This window comes from Peromyscus leucopus, chromosome 8b (genome assembly GCF_004664715.2).
Source record: "Peromyscus leucopus breed LL Stock chromosome 8b, UCI_PerLeu_2.1, whole genome shotgun sequence".
NCBI classification, from domain to species: Eukaryota; Metazoa; Chordata; class Mammalia; order Rodentia; family Cricetidae; genus Peromyscus; species Peromyscus leucopus.
Window position 1 is genome coordinate 56,425,917 of NC_051086.1, and position 27,924 is coordinate 56,453,840.

At 41.6% G+C, this 27,924-nt stretch overlaps 1 protein-coding gene across 2 annotated transcripts in view; it reads left to right on the plus strand.

The window, feature by feature from the left end:
• Nucleotides 1–27,924, plus strand: part of Zzef1 (zinc finger ZZ-type and EF-hand domain containing 1) — a 131,339-nt gene that overhangs the window by 13,617 nt on the left and 89,798 nt on the right. For both annotated transcript variants that reach the window (XM_028888687.2, XM_028888689.2), the window contains exons 2-9: nucleotides 8,207–8,351; nucleotides 12,502–12,696; nucleotides 14,090–14,261; nucleotides 15,134–15,333; nucleotides 17,400–17,610; nucleotides 23,308–23,424; nucleotides 24,269–24,447; nucleotides 26,638–26,736. In XM_028888687.2, the coding sequence (XP_028744520.1) occupies nucleotides 8,207–8,351; nucleotides 12,502–12,696; nucleotides 14,090–14,261; nucleotides 15,134–15,333; nucleotides 17,400–17,610; nucleotides 23,308–23,424; nucleotides 24,269–24,447; nucleotides 26,638–26,736 (1,318 nt within the window). The remainder of the gene's footprint in view (nucleotides 1–8,206; nucleotides 8,352–12,501; nucleotides 12,697–14,089; nucleotides 14,262–15,133; nucleotides 15,334–17,399; nucleotides 17,611–23,307; nucleotides 23,425–24,268; nucleotides 24,448–26,637; nucleotides 26,737–27,924) is intronic.

Here is a 27,924-nt window from a genome sequence, read left to right on the forward strand (position 1 = left end):
CTGACTGCTCTTCCAGAGGTCCTGAGTTCAATTCCCAGCAACCACATGGTGGCTCACAACCATCTGTAATGAGATCTAGTGCCCTCTTCTGGCCTGCAGTCACATATGCTGTATACATAATAAATAAATAAATCTTAAAAAAAAAATTAAAAAAAAAAACAAAAACAAAATTGGAGGGGGCGCTTTTCATTAGTGATATGTATGCAGCGGCACTGTTCTCTTTCCCTAGTGTCTTATGTTCCCAAACAGTTATTTTTCAACAAGTTGGCTATTTCCTGGTTATTCATCATGTTATCACTTACCAAATAACGTGCTTATATCACTTCTTTGAGATTTTAAAAAATGTATTTATTTACTTTATGTGTATTGTGTGTGTGAATATATATCTGTGCACTATGTGTGTGCAGAAGTTCAAGAAGTCCAGAGGAGGTGTTGGAATCCCTGGAACGGGGGTTAGAGATGGTTATGAACCACCATGTAGGTGCTGGGAATCGAACTCAGGTCCTCTAGAAAAGCAGCCAGTGCTCTTAATCAATGAGACATCTCTCCAGCTCCACTTCTTTGAGTGTTTTCTTTTTTTTTTAATTTATTTAACTTTTATTTTATGTGCATTGGTGTCAGATCCCCCAGAACTGTAGTTACAGACAGTTGTGAGCTTCCATGTGGGTGCTGAGAATTGAACCCAGGTCCTCTAGAAGAGCAGCCAGTGCTCTTAACTGCTGGGTCATCTCTCCAGCCATTTTGAATTTTTTTTAGTATTGGGTTCTATCCATTTTATTCCAGCCACAAAGGAGATGAGCCCTTTCCCTTCCTGACCTCACCTGCACACCTGCTGTTCTTAGGATGCTATCAGTTTTGTTTGGATCCCCTTTGATGTTTGCATAACAAAGATTAGGTAAAATTTTTTCAGAGCTGAATTCTGGAGTATTCCACTATGACTTTCCCTTACTTAGAGATCTTTTTACTTTTTCTGGAGTTAACAATTGACTAGGTACTTAAAAAAAGATTTTGCTGTGTGAGGGATCAATTCAGGCCACCTTCTGTGTGCTACGAAAGCACTGATTGCTGTGCCCCAAATACGGCCCTAGTACTGTTATCATCCTTAAGTTTTAGGTCTTTTATCATTAGTTGAGCTACAGATTCTCTGTGATTTGTCTAAATGTCATCAAACAAAAATGGTCAACATATTCTGACACGTGGATATTCTATCAGCAGCTTCTTTTATTTTTGAGGCTACATTACTATGTAGCGTTGGCTGCCTGGAACTTACTGTGTAGGCCAGGCTGTCTTCAGAATTCATAAAGCTCCACCTGCCTCTGCTTCCCTGGTGCTGGGACTAAAGGCATGTGTTACCATGCCTAGCCTACCTTCTTAAAAAATATATTTGTGGGACTGGAGAGATGGCTCAGCAGTTAAGAACACTGGCTGCCCTTCCAGAGGACCCAGGTTCAATTCCCAGTACCCTCATGACAGCTCACAACTGTCTGTAACTCCAGTTCCAGAGGATCTGACATCCTTACACCAATGCACATAAGAAAAAATAAAATTAAATTATTAAAAAAAACTTTTAAAAATATATTTGTATTTTATTTATGTGCATTTGTGTGAATGCATGTTATGTGTGTAAAGGAGTCCTCACAGACCAGAAGACAGTGTTGGATCCCTTGGAACTGGAGTTACTGGTGATTGGGGGCCACCTAGGTGAATGCTGGGAACCAAACTCAGATCCTCTGGAAGAGCAGCAAGTGTCCTTAACCACTGAGCCACCTTTCCAGCCCCAACTTTCTGGATGTCTTTCTTCCCTCCCTCCCTCCCTCCCTCCCTCCTTCCTTTCTTCCTTCCTTCCTTTCGGTTTTCATTTGGTTTTGGTTTTTGAGACAGGGTTTCTCTGTATAGTTCTGACTGGCCTGGAACTCACTATATAGACCAGGCTAACCTTAAACTCACAGAGATCCACCTGCTTCTCCTCCCAAGTGCTGAGATTAAAGGTGTGGGCCACCACCACCCAGTTCTTTATTTTTTGAGACTGAGTTTTACGTGAAACTCTAGCTTGGTGTTGAATTCACAGAGGTCCACCTCTTCCGCCTCTGCGCCCTGCTCACTTTGTCGTCTTAAAGGAACATTCTCCCTAAGCCTTGTGATGTGCTGTGAGGTGGATTTGTTACCCTCCAGATTGCTGTACTGTGCCTCAGTCTCCACCATGCTGAGGATTCCATTCTGTCTTGGTTGGATTCTCTTCTTCCCGTTCTTATGCTGTTCCGTCACTCTGGTTCCAGTCCTCTAGGCACCTTCTGAAAAGGCAGCTTTTTTCTTTCTTTTTTCTTTTTTTGAGCATGTATGTATAAGAATGTCTTTATTCTACTCTCACATTATCATGGCTGAGTTTTGATTTCTGGGCTAGAAAGGCCCCTCCAAAAGATGCACTCTTCCCACCGTCCTCTGTCTCCACTGTGTCCACTGAACTAGTCCCTTTCTGATTCTTGACCTTTTACTTGGAAACTCTTTCTTCCTCCTAGAAATAAGAACTTCTCTTTCCCTTATTGTTAGGGCATTTCTTCTCTTTTTTTTTTTGAGACAGGGTCTCACTTTATATCCCAGGCTGGCCTTAAACTTAGAGTCTTCCTGCCTCTGCCTCTCAAGTGATGGGATTACAGTTGTGTGTCATGGTGCCTGGCTCCTGTTAGGAAGTTCCCTTATGGTGCACTGTCGGTCATTGTGTAGGTCATTCTGCCTTTGAATCTCCAAACATATGTGCATACTTTGGTGTGGGGAAGTCTACATCATCACTGTTGTGATTTCCCCTGCTGCATTTTGTGTCTCATCTTTCTGGAACTCATGTCATTTCTAAGTTGACCTTCGAAGTCAGTCTTCTAAATTTTCCTTTTCCCTCCTAGTTTCTATCATTTCTCCATGTACTCTACTTTCTGGTCCCTTTAGTAATCTTTACTTTTCAACCTTTGTAATGGGAGGTTTTTTCCTTAGTGTATAGTATATAGTGTAGCTCTGACTGGCTGGTGCTTGATGTTTAGTCCCAGCCTGGCCTCAAACCCATAGCACTTGTCCTGCTTCAGTCTCCCAAGGACTGAGATTATACGCCCAGGTAAGATTCTATAAGTAGCTCAGGACAGCCTGGAACTCAATATATAAGTCGGGGGCTGGGCTTGAACTCCAGAGCCTCCTGCCTTAGCTTTCTGAGTGCTGGGATTACAAGCATTTGCAGCACACCCAGCAGGTACCAAAGCTTTAGAAGTGTTTGGGAACGTTCTCACTCTCCTGTTTCTAGCAACAGTATCTTGTTCTTCTTTTTTTTTAATCTCTCTTTAACATTTTACTTATTATTTTTATGTGTATGGGTGTTTTGCAGCATGTATGTACACAACATGTGTGCAGTGCACAGTGGAGGCCAGAAGAGGCATCGGATTCTCCTGGGACTGGAGATATAGACAGTTGTGAGCTGCCATGTGGGTGCTGGGAATTGAACCCTGATCTTTTGGAAGAACAGCCAGGTGCTCCTAACTGCTAAGCAGTCTCTCCATCCCAGTGTCCTGTTCTTTTGTGGTTGCAGTATTTACCTTTTTCAGGTACTGGGTGGTATTTGTACAACTCTGATTATACTGATACCCACTGAACTGTTCATTTTAATGGGGTGAATTGTATGGGAAATGAGATAGGTACCTCAGTAAAGCCAGGGCTAAAATATCTTTAAGCATTTCTGTGAATATATTAATCATTCTTTTGAAGTTTACTTCCCCCTGCATAATCTTTCTTTTCTCTTTGTGTTTCATAGTAGGTTTTTCTCAAGTGTCTAGTGGTTCTGGGCTATCCACTCACCAGAGAATGAGGGACTAGACCCAATATTCAGGATACAGAGACAAGAGACTTAGTAGGTGTTTGAGACTAATGTGAGCTACATAGCAAGTTTCCAGGCACTATCTCAAAATAAAACAAAAACAACAGTAAGAATGACAGACTAGAGCTGGACCTGGTAAGCAGGACCTGTAATCCTCCTGCTCAAGAGGCAGAGGCAGGATCACAAGTAAAAGACCTGCCTGTGCTACAGGTTCAAGGTTAGCCTGAGTAAGACTCTGAAGGGATGTGGATGGGGTGGGGTACTCAAAAGCCTAGATGCTCTATGCATCTGACTATGGCTGTAAGATGAATTGGCTGGACACTTTCGTAGGATGATTCTGTGTCATCTATTCTCTTAGGCTTATCAGCTTCCCCAGGGAAGACCCTTCTGTCTCCTTCTGGAAGGATATGAAACTGGATGCTAGCATTCTAGGAGCCCTGGAGAAGGTTGTGCTTAACCATTTATTTAGCAAGTAGACACCAATCTCCCATTTTCAGTGTGACATGCTCACTTTTAGCTGTGCCTGCCTTTTTCCAGTCTATACTCTACAACTCTCCAGAGATCAAGTCCTAGGCCTCTGCCAAGATGGAGGAAGAGAATCTGTATTTTTGTTTGTTTTTAATAAATGGGAACTTTTAAACATAGGATGATGGAGACAATAGCGAACTGATTTCCCATATACTTTAGTCAGTTCAACAAGTACCAACTCAAGGCAAATTTTATTTGATCTAAATACCATCAACTTTCTCTTGTCCAAATTATTTAAAAGCAAATCTTGACATATTTTATCTGTCATTGTGCATTTAAAAAAAGATTTATTTATTTGTTATTTTATTAGTATGGGTGTCCAAGTATGTATGTATACACACCATGTGCATGCAGTGCCTAAGAAGGCCAGAAGAGGGCATCAGATCCCTTGGAACTGGAGTTATAGATGGTTATAAGTTACCATCAGTGCTGGGAATAGAACCCAGGTCCTCTGCAAGAACAACCACAAACCTGCTGTTAACTGCTGAGCTATCTCTCCAGCCCCTCATTGTACATTTCTAAAAAGATAAGGACTCAAAAAAAAAAAAAACCCACCCATAATACTACTATTATTCTTTCTACTTAAAAGCAAACCAACAAAACCCCAGCAATTCTTTTTAAGATGATTGTTGTCTCAATAATTTCTAACTGCTTTCTAAACGGGCTTTTCACCAGACACCTCCACTCTAGCAGTACCTATTTCTACCAACTCCAAAGTTTTTTCAAGACTTCTGCAGTGTAGGGCTTGTGTTGCTTCTTTGACTCTGCCCTCTGCAGCACACACAGATTGTACCCTAGGCTCAGGCCAGCTTAGCTCCACACCTGCTGTTGTCCTTGGTGGTTGTCCCATGGGGTCGTTTACTACAACTGGGCTTCACTTTCACCAATAGCCTCTTCTGGGCCCTTTTCAAGGACTCCAGCCCTGGCACACAGTGCCAACCAAGCCTCAGTTGCTCTTCGGGACCTCTTCATTCTTCATGCCTTTAAAAAACCAGTACCACCTAATGACTCTTAAACTGCAAGTTCAGCTGCCAGCACAAGGTACAACCTTGGCCACCTCTGGGACACAGCTTCTGTGTGCTAATTCTGTGGAAGTACTTCTCAGAAGATTCCACCTAAATGATGCTTCTCTCTCTCTCTCTCTCTCTCTCTCTCTCTCTCTCTCTCTCTCTCTCTCTCTTTTAATATTTATTTATTTATTATGTATACAGTGCTCTATCTGCAGACTAGAAGAGGGTAACAGATCTCATTACAGGTAGTTGTGAGCCACCATGTGGTTGCTGGGAATTGAACTCAGGACCTCTGGAAGAACAAGCAGTGCTCTTAACCGCTGAGCCATCTCTCCAGCCCAAATTAGGGACAGGGGATTTAGCTCAGTGGTAGAGTGCTTGCCTAGCAAGCACAAGGCCCTGGGTTTGGTCCTCAGCTCCAGAAAAAAAAGACAAAAAGCAAAAAAAAAAAAAAAAAAAAAAAAAAAAAAAAAAGATGCTGCTCTCTTAATCACTACTAATTTTTCAGCTCCAGCTGACTAGCATCCATTGTCCTAGCAAAGCAAAGGTTTCACTTTAGTGGTTCTGATATCTTGTTAATCACAGCCGATCCTTCATCCCCAGCTAACCAGAACCACAAATTCTTAACTCAAAATTTGCAATGGCCCAATTGAGGCTTTGAATGACCCTCAAACTTCCCTCTGGAACTTCACTAGCCAGGCCCCCATGCTCTGCTTGGTTTTAAAAGAGATGTACTGTTTTTATAAAAAGACTGAACTTTTTAAAGTTTGAATTTTTAAGTTTGTAAAATGTTTTTATATCGTGATATATTAATGTGTGATTTGGGGAATGAACAAGTAAGGAAAGGTTGTGGTTTAACAGTGATGTGTGTAAGTTGACAAGACGTCACTTGTGCTGGCTAGTTTTATGTCAGCTTGACACAAGTGCTACAGCCATTTGAGAGGAAGGGACCTCTACTGAAAAAAATGTCTTCATAAGGCTGGGCTGTAGGCAAGCCTGCAGGGCATTTTCTTAATTAGTGATTGATGGGGGGGGGGGGGGGGCCGGCCACGCTAGTTCAATGTGGGTGGGGCCATACTTGGGCTGGTGGTCCTGTGGTCTATAAGAAAGCAGGCTGGGCAAGCAATGTAATGGCTTAGAGTAATCTAGTAAGCAGCTCCCCTCCATGGCCTCTGCATCAACTTCTGCCTCCAGGTTCCTGCCCTGTTTGAGTCCCTGTCCTGGCTTCCTTCAGTGATGAACTATGATGTGGAAGTGTCAGCCAAATAAACCCTTTCCTCCCCAAGTTGCTTTTGGTCATAGTGTTTCATCACAGCAATAGTACCCCAACTAAGCTCCCACTTACTATTTTCCACTGTAAAGATTCCATGGTCTGCAGATGTGGTGCAGTGGTTAAGGCCCCGCGTTTAATCTCTCGAACCACCTCTACCAACACATATACCACACAAAAACCTGTTCTCCACAGGTACAAGACAGAGCTCTCCTCCTGTACATTGTACTTCAACTAGTGTAATCTTTGATCCTGTTCACTTTTTGGATAGTCTTGGCAGGCTGAATAGAGGCAAAAATAATGCTGTGTTCTCCTCAGAGTTTCTGGTTACAAATGTGGGAATCTGTATTTATTCCTTCTGAATATTGTACTGTTCAGATAGCTGTGATGGGATGGAAATGGGAGCATTGGGCCCATCATGGAACCTTGGTGGGTTATTTTCCTGTTTCATGGAGCAGAGGAGTAAGGAAAGAGCACAGTTTTGAGGAAGAGAGGCTCACGTGGAAAGGTCAGGTCAGGAGACTCTAGCAATGAGGAGGTATGTGAGTGCATGTATCCGCAACAGGACAGAAAAACCAGAGCACAGGAACTGAGACTGGGTGAAAGAACACAGTTCTGTGAGGACATCTTGTGGAATGTGATGGGGTCAGAGGTTATAGATTAGAAAACAAACACGGTTCTGCTAGTGGCTTTACATTGTACAGGACTCTGTTCCTGTGTACCTTGTCTAGGCAGCAGCTCGTGAATGTGAGAACTCCCTTATTTTTCAAGTCAATAAATTCACATACACACAGCTCTAGGGACAGACTAGTAGTCAAATCAAGCTCCCATACTGAACCAAGTTTCCCAAATACCCCAGTATGGGCAAGGGGTGTGGTTCACATTGATTAAAAGTAATGAAGCCATAGACCGAAGTAGCACTTGTGTTGAGTACCCAGTTCTTTCAGATTTTTGCTTTGTGTTTGACATTGTCTATACTTTACATCTCTTGTTGCTATGACCAGATTTCCTGTCAAGAAAGAACTTAAGTGGGGAGGGTTTGTTTTGATTCAGTCTGAGAAAGGCTACAGTCCATCCTGGCAGGGAACGCCTGTCAGTAAACACATGAGGTCACATTAAGTCTACAATCAGGACGCCAAAAATGAACAGAAAGTAGGGCCAGGCTGTAAAGCTCAGGGCTTAGTCACAGTGACCCACATTCTCTAGCTGGGCTCTACTTCCTGAAGGTTCCACAACCTTCCAAAACAGCACCACCAGCCAGGGGCCAGATGTTCAAACACATGGGCCTATAGGGGACATTTTCTATTCAGACCACAACAGTTTACAACTATTGAAAAATTTTGCAGTGAATACTTTCTTCTGAAATTATTTGGAGATGTCAAAGAATTACTGCCTTGGAAGAGAAATGATGTTATAAAATTACGCATACATATATCTTACAAAACACAAAGAGCCTACTATCCTGAATTTGTTTGTTCTTTGAATGAAATATACATATACACATAAACACATACATATGTGTACATATATATGTCTCTTATCTTGTAGGCCTTTGCACAGTTTGATGCTGAGGGAGATGGGACAGTTGACGCAGAGAATATGTTGGAGGCCCTCAAGAACTCCAGTGGAGCCAATCTGCAGGGGGAGCTGAGCCATGTCATCAGACAACTACAAGCCTGCTCGCTTGTTCCAGGTAGGTGTTCATATGAATTCTGAAGGCTCAAGATGTTCTCTTAGAACCAAAAAGTTTTCAGTTAATATTAATGGCACCTAGGCTAAGCATCATTGGCTGTTGGCACTGCCACACACAAAGCCTAGAACCACAATGAACTTTATTGTGCTTTAGGTCCTGAGATTGGCCCAGCTGTGGTGCTGTGAGTTCCTCCTAAAGCATTTATTAGACACATGAGCTGGACAAAATTAGTGAAATCATCACTTTCATTCCTCAGCAGTGATGGCTGGGCAGTTTTCTGTTTTTCTGCCCCTTGGTCAAGAGGCTGCCTTCCAGTAGATCTGCTTGTTTACTTCCTTAAGAAGCATGCCTGGCCCATGCTGTATGTTCTCATAGCATCCTACCTCTTTCTTCTGCACATCGCTGTTCTTTTCTTTTTTCTGTTTTTTTTTTTTTTTTTTTTTTTTTTGCAATGTAATATCATTGTAATAAATAAACTGATTTCATTTTTGTCTGTCTGTCTTTTCAATACTGTGAGCTCCATCAGAGCAAGGACCTTCTCTTATTTTGGCTGTGTCTTCTTGTTTTATTTTGGGCACGTATTAAACATTTTACTGTTGTTTTCTAAAGCTTTTACTTTGAAATTTTAGTAATTTTTGTAAAGTAAGAATTGCTAAAAATTAAGCCATGGTGCTTCTACCTGTTGTACATTTAAGAAATATTGGCTTTAATTTCTTTGCTGATTTGCTTGTTTTGTTTTCTTTGTGTTCATGTTGTTGTATTTTCTCTCTCTCCCCTCCCCCCCAGTGTGTACTGAGGATTGAACCTAGGGCCTTGTACATGTTAGGCAAGTGCTGTACATCACTATATACCCAGTCAGTCTGTGTGGTTAGATGATTTCCTTGGTGACTCAGACTTATGTAAAGATAGCTGCTGTGGATATTGCTCTATATAAATAAAACACTGATGGCCAGTGACCAGGCAAGAAGTAGGTTGCCAGGCAGGAAGTAGGTGGGACAAGGAGAGAGGAGAATTCTGGGAAGCGGAAGACTGAGGAGGGAGACACTGCAGCCACCGCCAGGACAAGCAGCATGTAAAGACTCTGGTAAGCCACCAGCCACGTGGCAAGGTATAGATTTATAAAAATGGGTTAATTTAAGATAAAAGAACAGTTAGCAAGAAGCCTGCCACGACCATACAGTTTATAAATGATATAAGCGTCTGAGTGATTATTTTATAAGTGGATTGTGGGACTGCGGGGCTTGGGGAACCTGGAGAGAAGCCCTCCAGCAACAGATAGCATCAGAATAAATTTGCCCTTAGTTTTTCAAGTGAGATGACAGTTCAATTTGAAAGGGAAATAGCATTGTACATCATTTGACCTAAGAACTTTGCCTGCTCTGTACACCAAGTGACAATACTTAGTGTCTCTAGGCAGGGGTAAAGGCAGGATAGACTTGGCAGACTGTGAATCTGGTTGCTGTTGAACCCTCTGACCTACTGCCAAGTGATGTACTGAGCCAGGGAAGGATAATGTCTGCATCTTAATGGAGAATGAATGTTTTGTTTTCTTTCATTATGTAATTCTTATAGGGCATTGTAGGTAGCCTATACATAGTACTGTTCTTCCTAGTGTCATGCAGTTAAGATGAACTTTGAACTTCATTTAGCTAACATATCATAGTATTTGTAGTCACTCCCACCTTTGCATTACAAGTGTGTGGGTGGCATTATTTGGATTCCTCAGATTATGCATATGTGCATTATGTTCTGAGGATCACATCAGGACCTCACCAATGCTGCAAGCATTGTACCCCTGAGCTATCCCCTGAGTCTCAGAGGAGTTTCGCAGGTGGGTAGGGAAGGGAGTTCACCAGTAGGTGATACCTGCTGCACTGGGTGCCCGATGGAGGAAAGGGGTGTTGGAGAAAGACCAGAGTCCAGATCCCCAAGTGCTCACATAATATACACTCATCACTTAAAGTTTTCAACTCAAAAATATGTAGTAATATCTAACATAAAAGAATTGTCACAGTCTCAAGCCTTTGAAAGCTGAGGTCATTTCTGTGGTGACATCAAATAGTTTCCTAGTCCTCCTCTCAAAAGTCTTTACACCCTGAAACTTGTTCTTGTTATATCTCACTGTTGATGCATAGAATTAATTCATTGAAATCATTCCTTTGCAGAACCTTTCTAAAACTGAAACCATTTTTCATTACAGAATTGCTCTGGATGTGTGCGTGTGCATGTGTGTGTTCATGTGCAGCAGTCTGCTATTTGGTGTAGATTCTGAACAAATCCATGCAGTCTCAGCAGCCTCATGGATATGAGGCCTTGTCCTCCTGTGGGAGTGGGTGGGTGTTGCCTAGATTTTAAATCTTTAGAAATCAGCTTCTCTGGGGTTTGAGTAGGGCATATAACCAAAATAGGCTACTTTAAGCACAAAATTTCTTCTTAGCCTATTGCTTTATCAAAAAAGTTGCTTCAGAGTTTTATTCTCTTCTAATGAAACTGGTCTGCTATTAAACACAAGTTCCCTTAAAGACTGGTGGGTGATATCTTGATCTGAGGCTGTTTACATATGTCTCTTGAACTTGGAAAAATTTGTCAAATAATATCATTATGTGAACTTTTTGTCATACATTATGACTCATTTAAAAAGTGGGGAAAAAATAGGATACCAAATCTACAAATATGTCTCTCAGAGAAGCTGCCATGCTTATCCTTGCTTCACCTAACCTGGTGCTCCTCCTGTATTTTAGTGACCTCAGCTTGAGACTCATTAGTTTAGGTTGTAATGTGTTGTTGGTCGTTTTTAGTCTTTTACTCTTTGACTCTTTTGGAGGGCCTGCCACCTAACTCCCAATAAATCACACAGAGGCTTATTCTTTCTTATGAATGCCTGGCCTTAGCTTGGCTTGTTTCTAGCCGGCTTTTCTTAAATTATCCCATCTACCTTTTGCCTCTGGGCTTTTTTCCTTTTCTTACTTCTGTGTATCTTACTTTCATTCTTACTCTGTGACTGGCTGAGTAGCTGGGTGGCTGGCCCCTTGCATCCTCTCCTCTTTTTCTTGCTCCTTGATTTCTTCCCAGATTTCTCCTCCCATTTATTCTCTCTGCCTGCCAGCCCTGCCAATCCTTTGCTGCCAAGATATTGACCATTCAGCTCTTTATTAGACCAATCAGATGTTTTAGACAAGCAAAGAGTCACAGCTTCACAGAGTTAAACAGATGCAACATAAACAAATACAACATATCTTTGCATCATAAAACAAATGTTCCACAGCATAAACAAATGTAACACATCTTAAAATAATATTCCACAGCAATAAGGAGCCAGTAAAGGATTCTAAACAGTGGCAGGTGTGTGGCCTGTGTCATGTCTTCATAAGATTACTTGGGATAATGGTACGTTAGATGTTGGTGACATTTGGGGAGTCACTTAGTGCACCCAAGTGGGCATCTGAGCAGGAGTGTCGAGGTTGAAGAAAAGGTGGAGGAGCAGGCCTCAAATGAGTCATGCACAGGGGAGAAGGACCTAGAATGGCAGGAGGAGCATGACAGGGGAGTGGAGGAGTGTCCCTATTCTGCCTTCTTCTCCATCTCTTGTGAGTCACAGGAGCTTCATTTCCACCCTGTTGTAAAGCATGGCTGCCTGGACCTTTGCCACCCCTGGACAACATACACCTCTCCATATTGTGAGGCCAAGAGAAACAGTATGTGTCAAATACCTTACATCTCATAAAATTCTTCCAGAAACTGGCAACAGCAGTGGATGTTTTATTGTTAGGACCTAAGCATAAGCACTAAGTTCCAAGGGATCAACGCCCTCTTCTGGCCTCTGTGGGCACCAGACATATACACATTGCACATATGTACACAAAAGCAAAACTTGTACATGTAAGATAAAAATGAATATATAAAAAAAGACTTATTTTTTTCTAACTGCTAAGCTATCCAGTCCCTTAAAAATGAGTTCTTAAATTTTGAGATTGCCACTGGTTCATTTCTTTAAAACCAATTAATATTTTTAAATAGTTGAAGCTCAATATTTCAGTGAAGTTAGTGGCTGCGTTTACTTTAGCCACTTCAGAGGGAGTAGCAGGCACAGGATTTGGGAACTGTTGTGTTGGCTTCATGAAAACACCAAAAATGGATTTTATGTCTTTAGGTTTCATCGACATATTTTCAGAGTCAAAGGAGGGCCTTGGTACTCACTCATCAATGATATTGCGCTTCCTGCATCGCAATCGGATCTCTAGCATGGTGATTCCCTACCCAATGCTGGACCACTGCAATAACATGTGCACCATGCGATCATCAGTTCTGAAGGAGTCTCTGGATCAGCTGGTACAAAAAGAAAAGGGTATGTGCATGAGAGAGTCTCCTGAAAATACCCTCCCATTATTTCTTCTAGTGTTTAGTAATAGGGTGAGCCAGTTCTCCTTTGTGCCTGTATTTCTGAAAATACATAACCAGTGTGTAGCCTAAGAATGTTCTCCCTGCCCCTTGCCTGTGCATGCCTGATGACTTGAGTTTGATCCCCAGAATTTGTATAAAAAGCCAGATACAGTGGTACACATCTGTATTCCTAGCATTCCAGTGTTGAGGTGGGAAGCACAGACAGGAGAATCAGCTGGAAGCTTGTAGGCTAGCTAGCGTGAGTATCCAGTGCAGCAGGGGAAACAAGAGACCTTGCCTCTCAGAAAGGTGGAAAGTGAAAACTGACTCTTGAAGTGTATTGTCTGACCTCCACACAGCCAGCTCTACTCATCAGAGGAAAAAAAAGATTAGTGGAGTATACTGTATAAAACTTTAAAGTTTCTCCCAGCAAAAATATAAGCAGTTAAAATAGACATCCCAGGGGCAAAATACATTTTCTAGCATATTAATGACCCATTTGGCTGAGCTTTTTTTTTTGGCGGGGGGTAACTATTCTTGGTCAATTACTTAACTCTTTCTCCACATCAGTAAACATCCAAGTAAATATTAATTGTTTTAGGTGCATATGTATGTATACACTACAAATGTATAAACAGTAAATGACTTGATTTTTCAAAAACAGGCTATTGCTGGGCAGTGGTGGCACACACCTTTAAAACAAGCGTTTGGGAGGCAGAGGCAGGTGGATCTCTGTGAGTTCGAGGCCAGCCTGGTCTACAGAGCAAATTCTAGGACAGAGAAACCCTGTCTAAAAAACCAAAAACCCAAACAAACAAGAAACAAACCAACAAACCCAGACTATTAACCAGGAAGAAAACGGAGAGGGTAGGACCAGAAAATACTCAGAATTTGTAAGTAGCTTCAAAAGCTTCATTTGGGCCAGCAAGATGGCTCAGCAGCTGAAGGCACTTGTGACCAAGATTGATGACCTGAGTTTCATCCCCAGAACCGACATAGTAGAAAGAGAAAATCAGCTCTTGCAGTTTGTCCTCTGATTGTCCTTACCCACACATGTACACACACTACTTCAAATAAGTAAGTAAATAAATATGATTAAAAAATAAAAGCACAATTAAAGGAATGTAAGTGCAAACTATTCATCCTTTGGCATAGCTTTATAAAGATAGCAGTGATTTGGCATCATGGTGTAATTAATTAGAAGATGGGGCAGTCATTGGCCAATGGGGTTTTTGGAAGGAGTCTTTTAAGGAATGTTTGATTTTGCTGCCAAAGTGTTAAACATGTTTCTGTTAGATATTTTAAATGGCCATTTTTCCCCCTTTGTGAAATAGCTAAGCTCTGGTGTTTTCCTGCAGAAAGCCCTGGAGACCTAGCCAGAAGCCCAGAAATGGATAAACTCAAGTCGGTAACAAAGTGCTATGCTTATATAGAAACATCCTCCAACCCTGCAGACATCTACAGGATGACAAACGGAGAAACATCATCCTACTGGCAGTCAGACGGTAGTGCCCGATCACACTGGATACGGTGAGTAGTACATGTTTTATTCTTTCAAAATCTAGAATGTGGCCTGAGGCGATGGCTCTTCCAGGTGGTACAAATAGAAATCTTCACCTTGTTTCCTCTTAGCTCACCTATAAATGAGAGGCATACTCAGTTTTTTTTAATGCAGTTTAAAATTGCTTCTTGGCTAGTAAAAGGATTTTATTAGAATGCTCATGTTGTCCTTTCCTGCTTATACTAATACTTACAAGGAAATACAAGATTAGTCTAACAGAATGACTTTGTAGAGATTTAGGGAGGTCATACATACAACCTTTGAATACATAGCTAGCATCTCTGGTTAGTCACTTAGAAATCTATCTTAGCCAGGTGATGGTGGCACATGGGATTAAAGAATCCCAGCACTCAGGAGGCAGAGGTTCTCTGAGTTTGAGACTAATCTGGTCTCCAGAGCAAGTTCCAGGTCAGCAAGAGCTATACAGAGAAACTCTGTCTCCAAAAACTAAAAAAGAAAAGAAAAGAAATCCATCTTTACATATATCAAATGGAAGCCGGGCAGTGGTGGCACACGCCTTTAATCCCAGCACTCAGGAATCAGAGGCAGGCGGATCTCTGAGTTCGAGGCCAGCCTGGTTCGAGGCCAGCGTGGGCTACAAAGCGAGATCCAGGACAGGCACCAAAACTACACAAAGAAACCCTGTCTTTAAAAACAAAACAAAAAGAAAAGAAAAGAAAAGCAATATATATATATATATATATATATATATATATATATATATATATATATATATATATATATATATATATAACAAATGGAAGGTCCAAAGATGGGGCCTGGGGCTCCACCAGCACTTGGGCCATGCAAACATGGGTGGTTTCTGTGCTCTGTTTTCCAGTTTGAAGATGAAGCCGGATGTCGTGCTTAGGCATCTGTCCATTGCAGTGGCTGCCACTGACCAGAGCTACATGCCACAGCAAGTGACAGTGGCTGTGGGGAGGAGTGCCAGTGATCTGCAGGAAGTACGAGACGTGCACATCCCTAGCAATGTCACTGGCTATGTGACACTGCTGGAAAATGCGAACATCAGTCAGCTCTGTGAGTCCAGGGCAGTGGGTAAGGGAGGGGAGGGGGTGATCTTAAGAAGGCCTCTGAAGTCTTGAGATTTGATTTGCTTCTATTACACCCATTATTTTATCTATTAAGTAATTCTAAAAACTATAGAAGAGTAATGAAGCTTTTTTGTAATTAAAAGTATATTGTTATTTTCTTACTCGAAAACTAGCAAATATAGACAAACAAAAAATATTCAAAATCTTACTACACAGGGGTTGTCAAGTCACAGCTGCTTTGGTGTGGCTCTTTCCGGACCACTTCTTGTGTTTATGAATTTGTTTGTGTGTGTTTATACATACACACATATAAAAAGCACTCTTTCATAAAAAATAGTATTATATATATTTACATGTAGTATACATAGCATTTCCCAAAGATTATAATATTCTGCTCACATTCTTTTGTATTTTTATTGTTTTTTGGTTTTGGGTTTTTTGTTTTTGTTGTTTGTTTTTTTGAAATAGGATCTCACCATGTAACTCTGGCTGTCCTGAAACTCTCTGTGTAGTTCAGGTTGGCCTCGAACTCACAGAGATCTACCTGCCACTGCCTCCCAAGTACTGGGATTAAAGGCCTGTGCCGCCATGCTAGGCTCTTTTTTTTTTTTTTTTTTTTTTTTTTTTTTTTTTTTTTTTGAGACAGGGTTTCTCTGTGTAGTTTTGGTGCCTGTCCTGGATCTCACTCTGTAGACCAGGCTGGCCTCGAACTCACAGAGATCTGCCTGCCTCTGCCTCCTGAGTGCTGGGATTAAAGGTGTGCGCCACTGCCGCCTGACTCTCTTTTGTATTTCTAATGTGTTGACATCTCGTATAGTTGTAGGTGGATTTTACTGTCCTGCAGCCAGCTTTCAAATCATGATGTGGAGACTTATTATTAATTATGAAAGCTTGGCCAATAGCTTAGGTTTGTCCCACTAGCTCTTTTTTTTAATATTTACTTATTTATTATGTACACAATGTTGTGTCCACATGTATGCCTATGCCAGAAGAGGCACTAGCTCTTATAACTTAAATTAACCCTTTTCTATTCATGTATGTGTTGTCCCGTAACTTGTGGCATTTACCTGTCCTTCTGAATGTCTTGCTCCCTATCCCTCTGGCTGGTGACTGTCCCTTCTTCTTCCCAGCATTCTCTCTGCCCTGAAAATCCTAACTATTGACCATTTAGCTTTTTATTAAACCAATCCGAGTGACACATCTTCACAGTATTCAAAAAGATTATTCAACAACATATAGTGATGATGCCTTTTTTTAAGAGTTATAAAAATCTCTCAGTTCTAACCTACCCTTTATTCTTGGACATTTATGTTTTTTTTTTAATATATTATAAAGTTGTTCATATATAGCATTTTGGAAATAACAGTCTTGAGATATTTTTTTCTACCTTTATTTCATTTAGGGAGCCAGAATGCTTCATGTCTTACTTCTTTCAATACTTTCCTGGGCTAAAAGTGCTTTTACTTTGCTCAAAGGAGCTGAGGCTAGGGAGCTAGTGTCTCTGTCTCTCCCCTACACAAAGAGATAGTAATGCTTGTAGAGTAGAAGCTCTCTGCCTTAGGTTGTGGTGCTCTTCCTCTAAGATGTGTCCTTTCAAATGTCTTCCCTTCTTCAGCCTCCTAAGCAGTTGTAACATCTGAAAATGAGTCATGTTGCATCCTCTATTTGGACTTGGTTGTTAAAAAGACCTTCTCACAACTGTCTATAAGTCAGATACTGAAACAAAACTCTAGAAAGAATTCCAGAAATGTTCAAATCATACATTATGTGAAACTTTATACAATTCTGTGTAATTTTCAAAATTCATAAAGTTCTGAAGAAGTTTTATTATGCCTCATTCCTAAGTTTACACATTATTCTTGTGATTTCTCAGATTCATCAGTGTTTTTGTGGTAGGTTAATTCTATGCTAGTTCCATTGCACACATAATTTATTTCTGTTATCAAAATATATCTTTACAATTTTCCATTTTGCTTTTAGTTGAGAGCCTACCATTTCCTGCCCCTTTAAAGACGTGGCTCTACTGCTGACCCTGTTGTTTGTGCTCCACAGATGTCCAGATAAACATAAAGCGCTGTCTTAGTGATGGGTGTGACACCAGGATTCACGGTCTGAGGGCTGTTGGCTTTCAGAGAGTTAAGAAATCGGGAGTCTCAGTCTCTGATGCCTCTGCAATATGGTACTGGTCTCTGCTGACATCTCTGGTGACCGCTTCAATGGAGACAAATCCTGCCTTCGTCCAGACAGTGCTGCACAATACTCAGTAAGTCACTCTGGTGCCCATACTGTCAAGGTGGGAGCATCCTGACTAACCCTGCCTCAGGGCTCTGCTCCACTCTGATTGATGTTCTGACTTTGTAGACTGAGGAAGAGTCTGTTCCACCCTCTGCCCTGCTAACACAGTTCCTCCAGTGTCTTTCTTCATTAACTCATTAGTTCCCTGACCTGAAGTCAGCCATACTGTCTCTACTCTGTATGCATCGGGAGCAGTTACTCATTGTGTAACATTTACTGTTAGACAGCATTTTCAAATGCTGGTTCTTGTTTTCCCTGCAGACACTCAAGTGCTTCTGTAAGACATCCTCATTTTGTAGGTGAGGATCTAGTGATCTTCCAGTCACACAACCAGCCAGAGATGAGTCAGTTTGGATTTAGGTCTTTGGACTCCCATGTTGGGAGCTCTTTTCACTAGTGAGTTAAAGATTTTCAAAGATACTAATTTATTCTCTTGTTGAAGGAGCCCCACAGTCAAGTAGCAACTTGTTGAACAAAAGCTACAGCTTCCTCCCAGCACTGGGGAGGTGTCGGTGGGATTTCTGCAAGTTTAAAGTGCGTCTCCTCTTTATGGCAAGTTCCAGCCAGCCAGAGCTACTTAGTAAGACCTTGTTTTTTAAAAAGATAGTTCTGTAGTAATGAATTGCTAGTGTATTGATTGCATGTGGGTTCAATAACAGAATGTATCATTAGTATCGCTCTCAAGTGTGGGCATGAAGGAGCCATCTTGTATTTATTCTCCTGTCCACTTTTGAGATTAGTGTTATTTGTACAACTTTAGTAAGTGACACTACTGCCAATGCTGACTCTGTGGGGAAGAGGTGGCCAACCCCCCACCCTTGAACCCTGTCTTAAAATCATTTTTATTGCTGGGTGTGTACATACAGTGTACGCATAGACAAACAGGCACACAAAAATAAAAACAAAGATTTTTTTTTTTAAACTGTGGTTAAGAGTGGTGGTGCACAAATTTAATCCCAGCACTCGGGAGGCAGAGGCAGGCAGATGTCTGAGTTCAAAGCCAGTTTGATCTACAGAGCTGGTTACAGGACAGCCAGGGCTACACAGAGAAACCCTGTCTCTAAAATCATTTTTATTAAACCTTTTAAACTTAGAGAAACATGGCAAGAATAATCAATTTTTATCCGGTCATATGGGAGTAATTTGTTACCCTGTTGTTCCTGAATACTTTAATAACGTGCTCCCTATAAACATTTCTGAAAACCACCAAATGAGGACATTAATGTATGTGTAGCCCTAAAATTCCATTTGGGTTTTTCAAGTTGTCCCAATAAAGTCCTTTAGCAAGAGGATCTAGTCCTGAGTTGTATTTTGCATTTCCTTGGCATACCCCTTTAGTTTCTCGAAGTCTAGAACATTTCCTCATTCTTTCCTTGACTTTAATGATCTTGACTGTAGAGTTCCCAGAGTTTTGCAGCACCTGGCTTTGACCTACCTTTTGTGTCCCATACCTTCTGTTTGACTTATGTAATTTTTTATTAGATTTTTAAGATTTATTTACTGTGTATACAGTGTTCTGCTTGCCTGTATGCTTGTAAGCCAGAAGGCCAGAAGAGGGCACCAGATCTCATTACGGATGGTTGTGAGCCACCATGTGGTTGCTGGGAACTGAACTCAGGACCTCTGGAAGAGCAGCCAGTGCTCTTAACTTCTGAGCCATCTCTCCAGCCCCCAAGTATGTAAACCCTTTCTGAGTGTTTCCTAAAAGGTTCAAAGCCTATGCAAAACTTGGGTGTTGGAAGACTCAGAAAACCATGTCCTGTGACTAGAAATTGCTTTGGCATTTTTCTCTTTGGGGAGCTTCAGATAAGAGGTTTTGATATGCAGAAATTGACTTGCTAAAGTGTAAATTGTATAACAATAAAGATAAAATTTAAAAGTCAGTCAGTTCACCAGAAGCTAATTGCCCTTCAGCTGCAGAGGCTAAAAATCATCCTTGAGTGACTGTTTCTTCCACAGACCTATATGAACCAAACATCCAACATAGCACTTGACCCCTCTGAAAATTACAAGTCAGTTATTTTGAAGAATGCCTGTGATTCTGGTGCATCTGATGTTTCATCACAAACAGATTTGGGTTTTTTATTTCATTTTGCTTGATTGAGAGTCTTACTGTGTAGACAGGCTAGCCTGCGACTCACAATCCTTCCAAGTGCTGGGATCCCAAGTGTGTGCCACCAGGCCTGGTTATGTTTTGTATCTTGAGCAGGAATGTCCTAGAAGTGGTTCTATGCTCTCACTGCATTTCATCTAGTAGCACAGCTACAGACTGTCCTGTTCTTAGAACTGCTGGGTCAACTTTGACCTTTGCCAGATTTTTCAACTCTAGAATTACATTTTTCTTTATAATTGATTATTTGGTAAGGAGGTGCTTAGTGGCTATGTAAGCACCCTATGAAAGTTTCTGTTTATATTAGGTAAGGACTCACAGATCCCTGTTTTTATACACTGACTTAGAGTTAACCACAGTTTTTTGCTTGTTTGTTTTTCTTTTAGTTTTTCAAGACAGGGTTTCTCTGTTTAGCCCTGGCTGTCCTAGAACTCACTCTGCAGACCAGGCTGGCCTTCAACTCACTGAGATCCACCTGCCTCTGCCTCCTGAGTGCTGGGATTAAAGACACGCACCATCACTACCCTTAACCACAGTTCTTAAAAGCATCTTTGTTTTTTGTGTGCCTGTTTGTCTCTATGTATACCACATATATGCAGTACCCGCAGATGCCAGACGAGATTCTTGGATCTCTTGGAACTGGAGTTGTAGGCAGTTGTAAGCCACCCAGTGTAGGTACCAGGAACCAAACCCAGCACATTGACAAAAATAGCAAGTGCTTTTTTTTTAACCCCTGAACCATCTCTCTACCTCCAACCACAGTTTTGATGCTCACACAGCCCCGGATTTGGTGGCAATCCCTTCAGTCTGAATTTGTGCGTCCTTTTGTATTATATCTCTATTTATTTCTGTCTGTCTGTCTAGCTCCCCATTGTTTTTAGAATTGTCATTATAAAATAGTTCCCTTTCTTCACCTTTTTCTTTTTAGACAGGGCTGTGCTATTACTGTCCAGGCAAAGTCCTTGGAGAATGTTATTTTGAAACTCAGCTCATTGCTGTAAGGTGATTACTTCTCCTAGGTCCTTTCAGTAAACATAGCCAGCAAACTCAATTTTACATTTAAATAAAACATAAGCACATACATATATTCACACCTATATTTCTAGCATCTCTAATACTAAGAACCAAGTTTACATGAGTTTTTCCACCTCCAATTCAGCACCATGGGATCTATTGTAGTTTTCTGGTTTTGGATGTGTCGTTTCCTTCTCTAATAGTAAGAAGTGGCTCCTGTTGTTTTTCATGTATTAACTTACTTATTTCCTCAGTCTTCCTCTATACAACCAGGTTCCTTGCCCCTGCCCTTGCAGACACCCTCCACATGTCCTTTCCTGCTGCAGTGCCATTAATAGAGCCACTGCTGTGAGCACCCTTGCCCAGGTACCTTTTTGTCTCTCAAGTTCCTATACCCTGTGTCATGCCACCCTCCTCATTCTGATTGGCACCTTTATCCCATTACTGGTCTGTCCCTTTGTTGCAGATACCTCACTCACTCTGCTCAGGCTCCATACCCAAGTATAGGCCACACACAGCGCCTCTGTCACCCACAGCTCCACCAGGGTGCACTGGGTTTCCAGGAAGGGAGAGAGAAAGAGCTTTCTATCTTAGTTTTTATTGTTTGTTTCTTTGCTTCTTTTGAGAAAGGGTCTTTTACATAGCCCAGGCTATCCTGGAACTCACTATGTAGACTAGGCTAGCCTTGAATTCATAGGGACCTACGTGCCTCTGCCTCCTGAGCACTGGGACTAAAGGCGTGCACCACCACACCCAGCCCCATATCTTTTTTTTTTTTTTTTTTTGATGTATCAGTTTGTTGCAAAATATTTCTGCTCCATTGTCTTAGTACATATGCAATAGTACTTTCATTTCCTCTGACTTTTAAAGATCAGTTATCTAAAGGCATTACAAAATAAAAAATGTGCTTTGAGGAGAAATAATTACAAATATATTTAGGGCAAAGTGAATGTTTACTTGTTTTGTTTTTGTTTTTTTTTTGTTTTTGTTTTTCAAGACAGGGTTTCTCTGTGTAGCTTTGCGCCTTTCCTGGAACTCACTTGGTAGCCCAGGCTGGCCTCGAACTCACAGAGATCCGCCTGGCTCTGCCTCCCAAGTGCTGGGATTAAAGGCGTGCGCCACCACCGCCCGGCGTGAATGTTTACTTGTATGGGAGAAAATGAATCCCATAAATGACTATGTGATTTTGCCTTTATTGATACCTGCATCTGAGCATAGTTGCCAGCACAGCTCCAAATGACTGGCAGGCAGGCAGGCAGGAAAATGAGAGCAGAAGGGAAGCTGACAGAGTGTTAGGATACTATGTGGTCTGTATTTTGAAATGTAGAAAAATTATCAAACATGGTGACATACATCTATAATTCCAGCGCTCATGAGGCCGGGGCAAGAGGATTGCCATGAGTTTAAGCCCAGGCTGGGCTACATAGCAAGACCCTGTCCCAAGAAAAACAAAGGGCTGATACTTTGCTAGCATGTAAGAGGCCCTAGGTTCAATCCCCAGGACTGCCAAAAACCAAACAAACAAATAAAAACCCTCTACCCTAAGTAAATAAAATAAATAATAATAGACTAGAGAGATGCCTTAGTGGTGCATATGCATGTACACAAAAATAAAAATGAAATCTATAAAAATAATAATAAAGGATGATCAATTCTAGAATTTGGGGGGTAGGTTCTTTGTTTGAGACCAAGTCTCACCATGTAACCCAGGCTGACATCAAACTTGTGATCCCCCTGCTTCAGCCTATATAATTCTGGTGTGAGCCACCATGCTTGGCTTTTGATGTTTTTGTGCGTTCCTGGCATACCTTCAAGTGTTTCATGGTTCACCCACATACTCAGTGCACCATTAGCACCCAGTCAGTAATCACCTGGTAAATAAATTTAAAACAAACATTAAGGTGAAGAAGCCAAAAGACCACAACAGGCACAGGAAACATGATGGTGCTGATCTCCCCAGGAACCAATAAAATTTGTGACACCTGTTTAGATGCTGTAGCTCCTAAGGTCCTGGTACAAAGCAAACTTTCTCCTAAATCCACACAGCTCTATCTTGGGGCCAGTTTTCATGCGTCTGTGTCTTTTATTCTTACCACTTAACTTGAGTTCCAGGGAGCCAAGGAAGTTACACAGTGGGAAAGAACTCTTCCAAAAAAGGAAAAAAGTGAAACCCTGCTAAACTGCTTAGCATATGACTCTTGGGGACACAAGTTCAGTTTATATTGTGCACCAGGCTCTCCACAGGAATACTCTCTACTAGCTCAAAAGATTCTTTTTCTTTTTTTTCTTTTTTTTTTTTTTTGGTTTTTCGAGACAGGGTTTCTCTGTGTAGCTTTGCACCTTTCCTGGAACTCACTTGGTAGCCCAGGCTGGCCTCGAACTCACAGAGATCCGCCTGGCTCTGCCTCCCAAGTGCTGGGATTAAAGGCGTGCGCCACCACCGCCCTGCTGCTCAAAAGATTCTTGAGCACAGAGTTGATGATGTGCTTTTGTCTGCTATCATGTCTGGCTTTGCTCTGATTGCACACGTTACTTCCCTAGGAAGGCACTGCAGCACATGCCACCACTGTCCCTCTCCCCAGGATCCACAGACTTCTCAACTTTCCTCTCTCCCAATGTTCTGGAAGAAGTGGACAGCTTCCTCGTAAGGATAACTAGGTAAAATCAAGGATGCTGAGGTGAACAACTTGTGTGGGGCGGGCAGATATGCTCATTCAGTTCTTAAGAAAAATTTAGAAGAATGTTTCCACTAAAAATGACTCATTTTTAGTAACCAAAGAGAAAGTGAAATAATCCATTCTAATTTAATTAACCCTGGTAACCTCCAGTATCACCTGACTTTAAGAATTGGGATGCAGAGGAAGTTGGTCTCTGATTTATTTAGAAGAGATGTGTCCAAGTCTAAGATGCAGGCCTCTTAATTCATTCTTCTCCCCAGCCTGTGGCCTCCAGTCAGCTTGCTTACATGCAGGACTAACAAGCCTAGTTGCCTATAGAACTGGGAAAGGGTGCCTTGGTAACTTTATAGAATGGAACACTTGGTGTGAAGATACTTGGCTCTCTACAGCAAGCCCTCAGGACATTGACCGTTCCCTGAGAGACACAGATAGCTGTAAGTGTCTGTTACGGCGTGTTTGGAAAGACAGAGAAGTATATCTAAGAGTTTTCGTGCTTCTCAAGTAATGCACTGTCAGCTCTGTGTCCAGCCCAGCTCATTCCCAAGGGTTCCTGATGGAGACTGGCTGCAGTTGTTCATTTATCTTTGGCTTAATAAATTGCTCTGTATTATTAAAGTTTCAAAGGTGAGGATTTAATTTTCTGACCCTTGGGTTGATTCTGCTTTTCCTTGGGTTATATTAAGGATTTTGAAACCGCATTTCTGGTAAACATCTGGACAGCACATGACTGGCTAATTTTACTTATAGGGATTGATTACATAGGTTTGAGCTGTCTGGTTTTTTGTCTTTTAGGAAGTGAAAAGTTTTTTGCTTATTCTTTGTAGCTGCTGTTCTACTCCAGAGGTAGAACTGACTCTTCTGGCTTTTGCACTAGCAAGAGGAAGTATTGCCAAAGTGATGAGCTCTCTGTGTACCATCACTGACCACTTGGACACACGCTATGATGCCTCATCCCTCATCTCATCCATGGCATCTGTCAGGCAGAACCTGCTCCTGAAATATGGTAAATGACCTGGGCATGATGGAAATGCTAGCAGTGGACAAATCATAATGCTACCCTTTCCAGGTGCCCTTTGGCCTCTTCTGGTCTTTCTGGATAGTGTGTAGGCTGGGTTGTAATAGTGGTGCCCTGGTCCCTGGATGAGCACATCCTCTGACTACTAGCTTTTCTCTGGAATTGATAGGAGAAGGAGGGTATCCATGGGTCATTTATGGCAGGTTGGCAGAAGACATCCAAGTATCCCCTGATGGTTCTTGGATTTTCTAGTACAATGACTTGGGTTTGGTAGCCATTTTGAGCACAGCCATCTTTGGTGAAGTACAAGTGTGTGTCATTATGTAAGTAGAGAGACTTGGGAAGTTAGAGCATTTCTCATCTGGAGGGAGGGAGCTCACTGAGACCTGGTGCAGAGGGATCATTGCACTCACAACATGGCTGCTCAGGAACATGTGTGCGCCTGCCATTGCTTTCCCTGCCTGGGCCCATCTCAGCACTTTGTGGTTGACTTAGCATGAGACCCCCAGTACATCTCAACCCAGTTCCCATAAAGCTGTTCACAATGATTGCAACCTGGCTGTGAGAAGCAATGTATTTACCATACCAGCCTCTGGTGGCAAAATTGTCTTCCACTAAGTTCAGTGATTGATCTTCTTCAGTATTACAGGTATTACTGGGATATTCCCACCGTGATGTTTGCACAACATAATACAACTTGATGATTTATTTTATGTTTAACTTTTAAAGTTAGACAATTGTCATGTGAATCCAGTTTCTCTGTACACTGGCAAAGTCTCTGGAGAACCTGGGCCAAGAACAGGCATGGCTGGGTGGGAAGTTGAGGTGGCATCTTAAAGTGTTTGCAAGAAATGTTTATCATTCATATTGGGGTTGTTGGGACAGGGAGCAGAGGAAAGATGAAGAATATGGAAAGGAATGCACATGACTAACAATGATTAGTTCCGGGCTATTCTAGAGGTTACTGGGTATTTGCTATTTTCTTATTTTTTTATTTAGAGACAGGGTCTCACTATATATCTCTGGCTGGCCTGGAACTTGATATGTAGACCAGGCTGGCCTCAAACTCACTTGCCTTTACCTCCTGCATCCTGGGAGTAAATGTATGTGCCACTACATTCAGCTGGTTATTAAAAACAACCGTTTTTCAGTTCGTTGTAGCAAAATTTGATTTTTTTTCTTCAGACTTTCCAATTTTGCTTGGATTTATTTATTTATATTATATTTATTATTACTGTATGATATGGGGATGTGCACATATGCCACAGTGCCTGTGTGGAGGTCAGAGGACAGCTTTGAGGATTCAGTTCTATCCTTCCTCCATGGGCTCCAGGGATTGACTTCAGCTTTTTAGATTTGCCTTCATCGAGCTGTGTCCCCACCCTCTCGCAGATAGTTTAAAGAGATCTGAAACATATATACTTAAATACACATCCAATGAAACGGACTTTTTACTTCAAACAGTATCTTAGGAATCCTTCCATATGTTGAGTCTGTAGTATTAATCTATATATTGTGATGTTTGTTTCTAAAAAGTGATTTTTCTAGAGACTGCTCCGTAAACTAACTCAGAAACATAGGCTATGGTTTTTCTCTTTCAGGAAAGCGCATAGTGGCAGTATCAACTTTTGTCTACTATTACCATCCTATTTAACCTTTTATTTATCTTTTTAAAATATTTTAAGGTTTATTTTTATTATTCTTTACTTATGTGAGTGTAGTGTGTCTTTGTTTGTGTATGCGTACATGGGTGCAGACACTCTTGGAGTACAGAAAAAAAGTATCAGATTCCCAGGGCTTAGTTATAGACAGTTGTGAGCCATCTGATGTGGGTGCTAGAAACTGGGCTCAGGTTCTCTGGAAGTATGCTGAGCCATCTCCCAGCACTTCCTCCCCCAGTTTTTTAAAAGTGTGTGTGTGTGTGTGTGTGTGTGTGTGTGTGTACCATGTGAGAGTCAGAAACAACTTGGAGGAATCAGTTCTTCTTTCCTTCTTGTACTGTGTAGATCCTGAGGATCAAACTTAGGTCATCAGATTTGGCAGCATCTTGCTGGCCCCTACTTTGCCTTTTATACATGAAAGCTTTAGCAGTCTGGGTGGGCATAGGCCCTACATTTCTGCCAATTTTATCTTTTTGTGGACCTAGCTTAAAACTTGCCCTATCTTTTCTTTGGTTAGGTAAACCTCTCCAGTTGACTCTTCAAGCTTGTGATGTCAAAGGAAAAGAAGATAAGTCAGGACCTGAAAACCTCCTTGTAGAGCCATGGACAAGGGATGGTAAGTGCTATATGATCTATTGCTAGTATGCACAGGAGGCAGCTATGTGAACTCACACTCTGACCTAGAACATTTTCAGATGTTGGTGTTTTGGGTATGTGTGTGAAAATAAAAAAAATTTTAAATGTGTATTAGTGTTTTGCCCATGTGTATGTATGTGTACTGTATGTGTGCCTAGTGCCCTAGGAGGCCAGTTTGAGGGCATCATACCCTCTGAATAGTTGTAAGCCCACATGTAGGTGCTGGGAACAGAATCTAAGTCCTCTGTAAAAACAGCAAGTACTGTAATTACAAAGTCGTCTCTTCTGCCCCTAGATGTTAGTGGGTTTTATTGTTTTGAAACAGGGTCTCACTATGTGGCCCAGGCTAGCCTTTACTTATTTATTTTTTAAGATTTATTTATTTATTATGTATACAGAAGAGGGCGCCAGATCTCATTACAGATGGTTATGAGCCACCATGTGGTTTGGGAATTGAACTCAGGACCTCTGGAAGAGCAGACGGTGTTCTTAACCTCTGAGCCATCTCTCCAGCCCAAGGCTAGCCTTTAACTCAAGGCAGTCCTTCTGTTTTCACTTCGTAAGTGCTGGAATTACAGCATGAGTCACCAAAGACATTAGTCTTCACCTCAGGTTGGCATCAGTGGCTTCTATACACTTTGTCCAGCTCAGCTGTTGTCTAGATGAGTAATGACCTGTAACAGCATTAAGTATTTGACAGCCTGGGGCTGTTCAAATTGAAGTTTTACAAAGCAAGGACTCCTCTTCTTAGAATAGAAAAAGTGACTGCATTTTTCCCCCTTTTTTTGAGACAGGGTTTCTCTGTGTAACTCACTCTGTAGACCAGTCTGGCCTCGAACTCAGAGATATGCCTGCCCCTGCCTCCCAGGTGCTGGGATTAAAGAAGTGTAGCAAATTTAATTGTTTTTAAGTTTAGATTGACTTTCTGTTGAGTTGGTTGAAAGTGTTGAGAGAGGCAATGGGTCCTTAGCCCAGATACCTGAGGGCATCTCTGAGGACACTACAACTGCCCTGGCATTTGATGTGTTGGAGGAAACGTTTTCCCCTCTAGCACACGTGTATGTTTGTGTGTGCTTCACTCTGCTGTAGGCTCTTCTCCCCACGCAGGCACAGTCGTGAGCCTTTCCCTCTCTATCTTGGTGGCCACTTGATCAGTTCTTGCATGTGT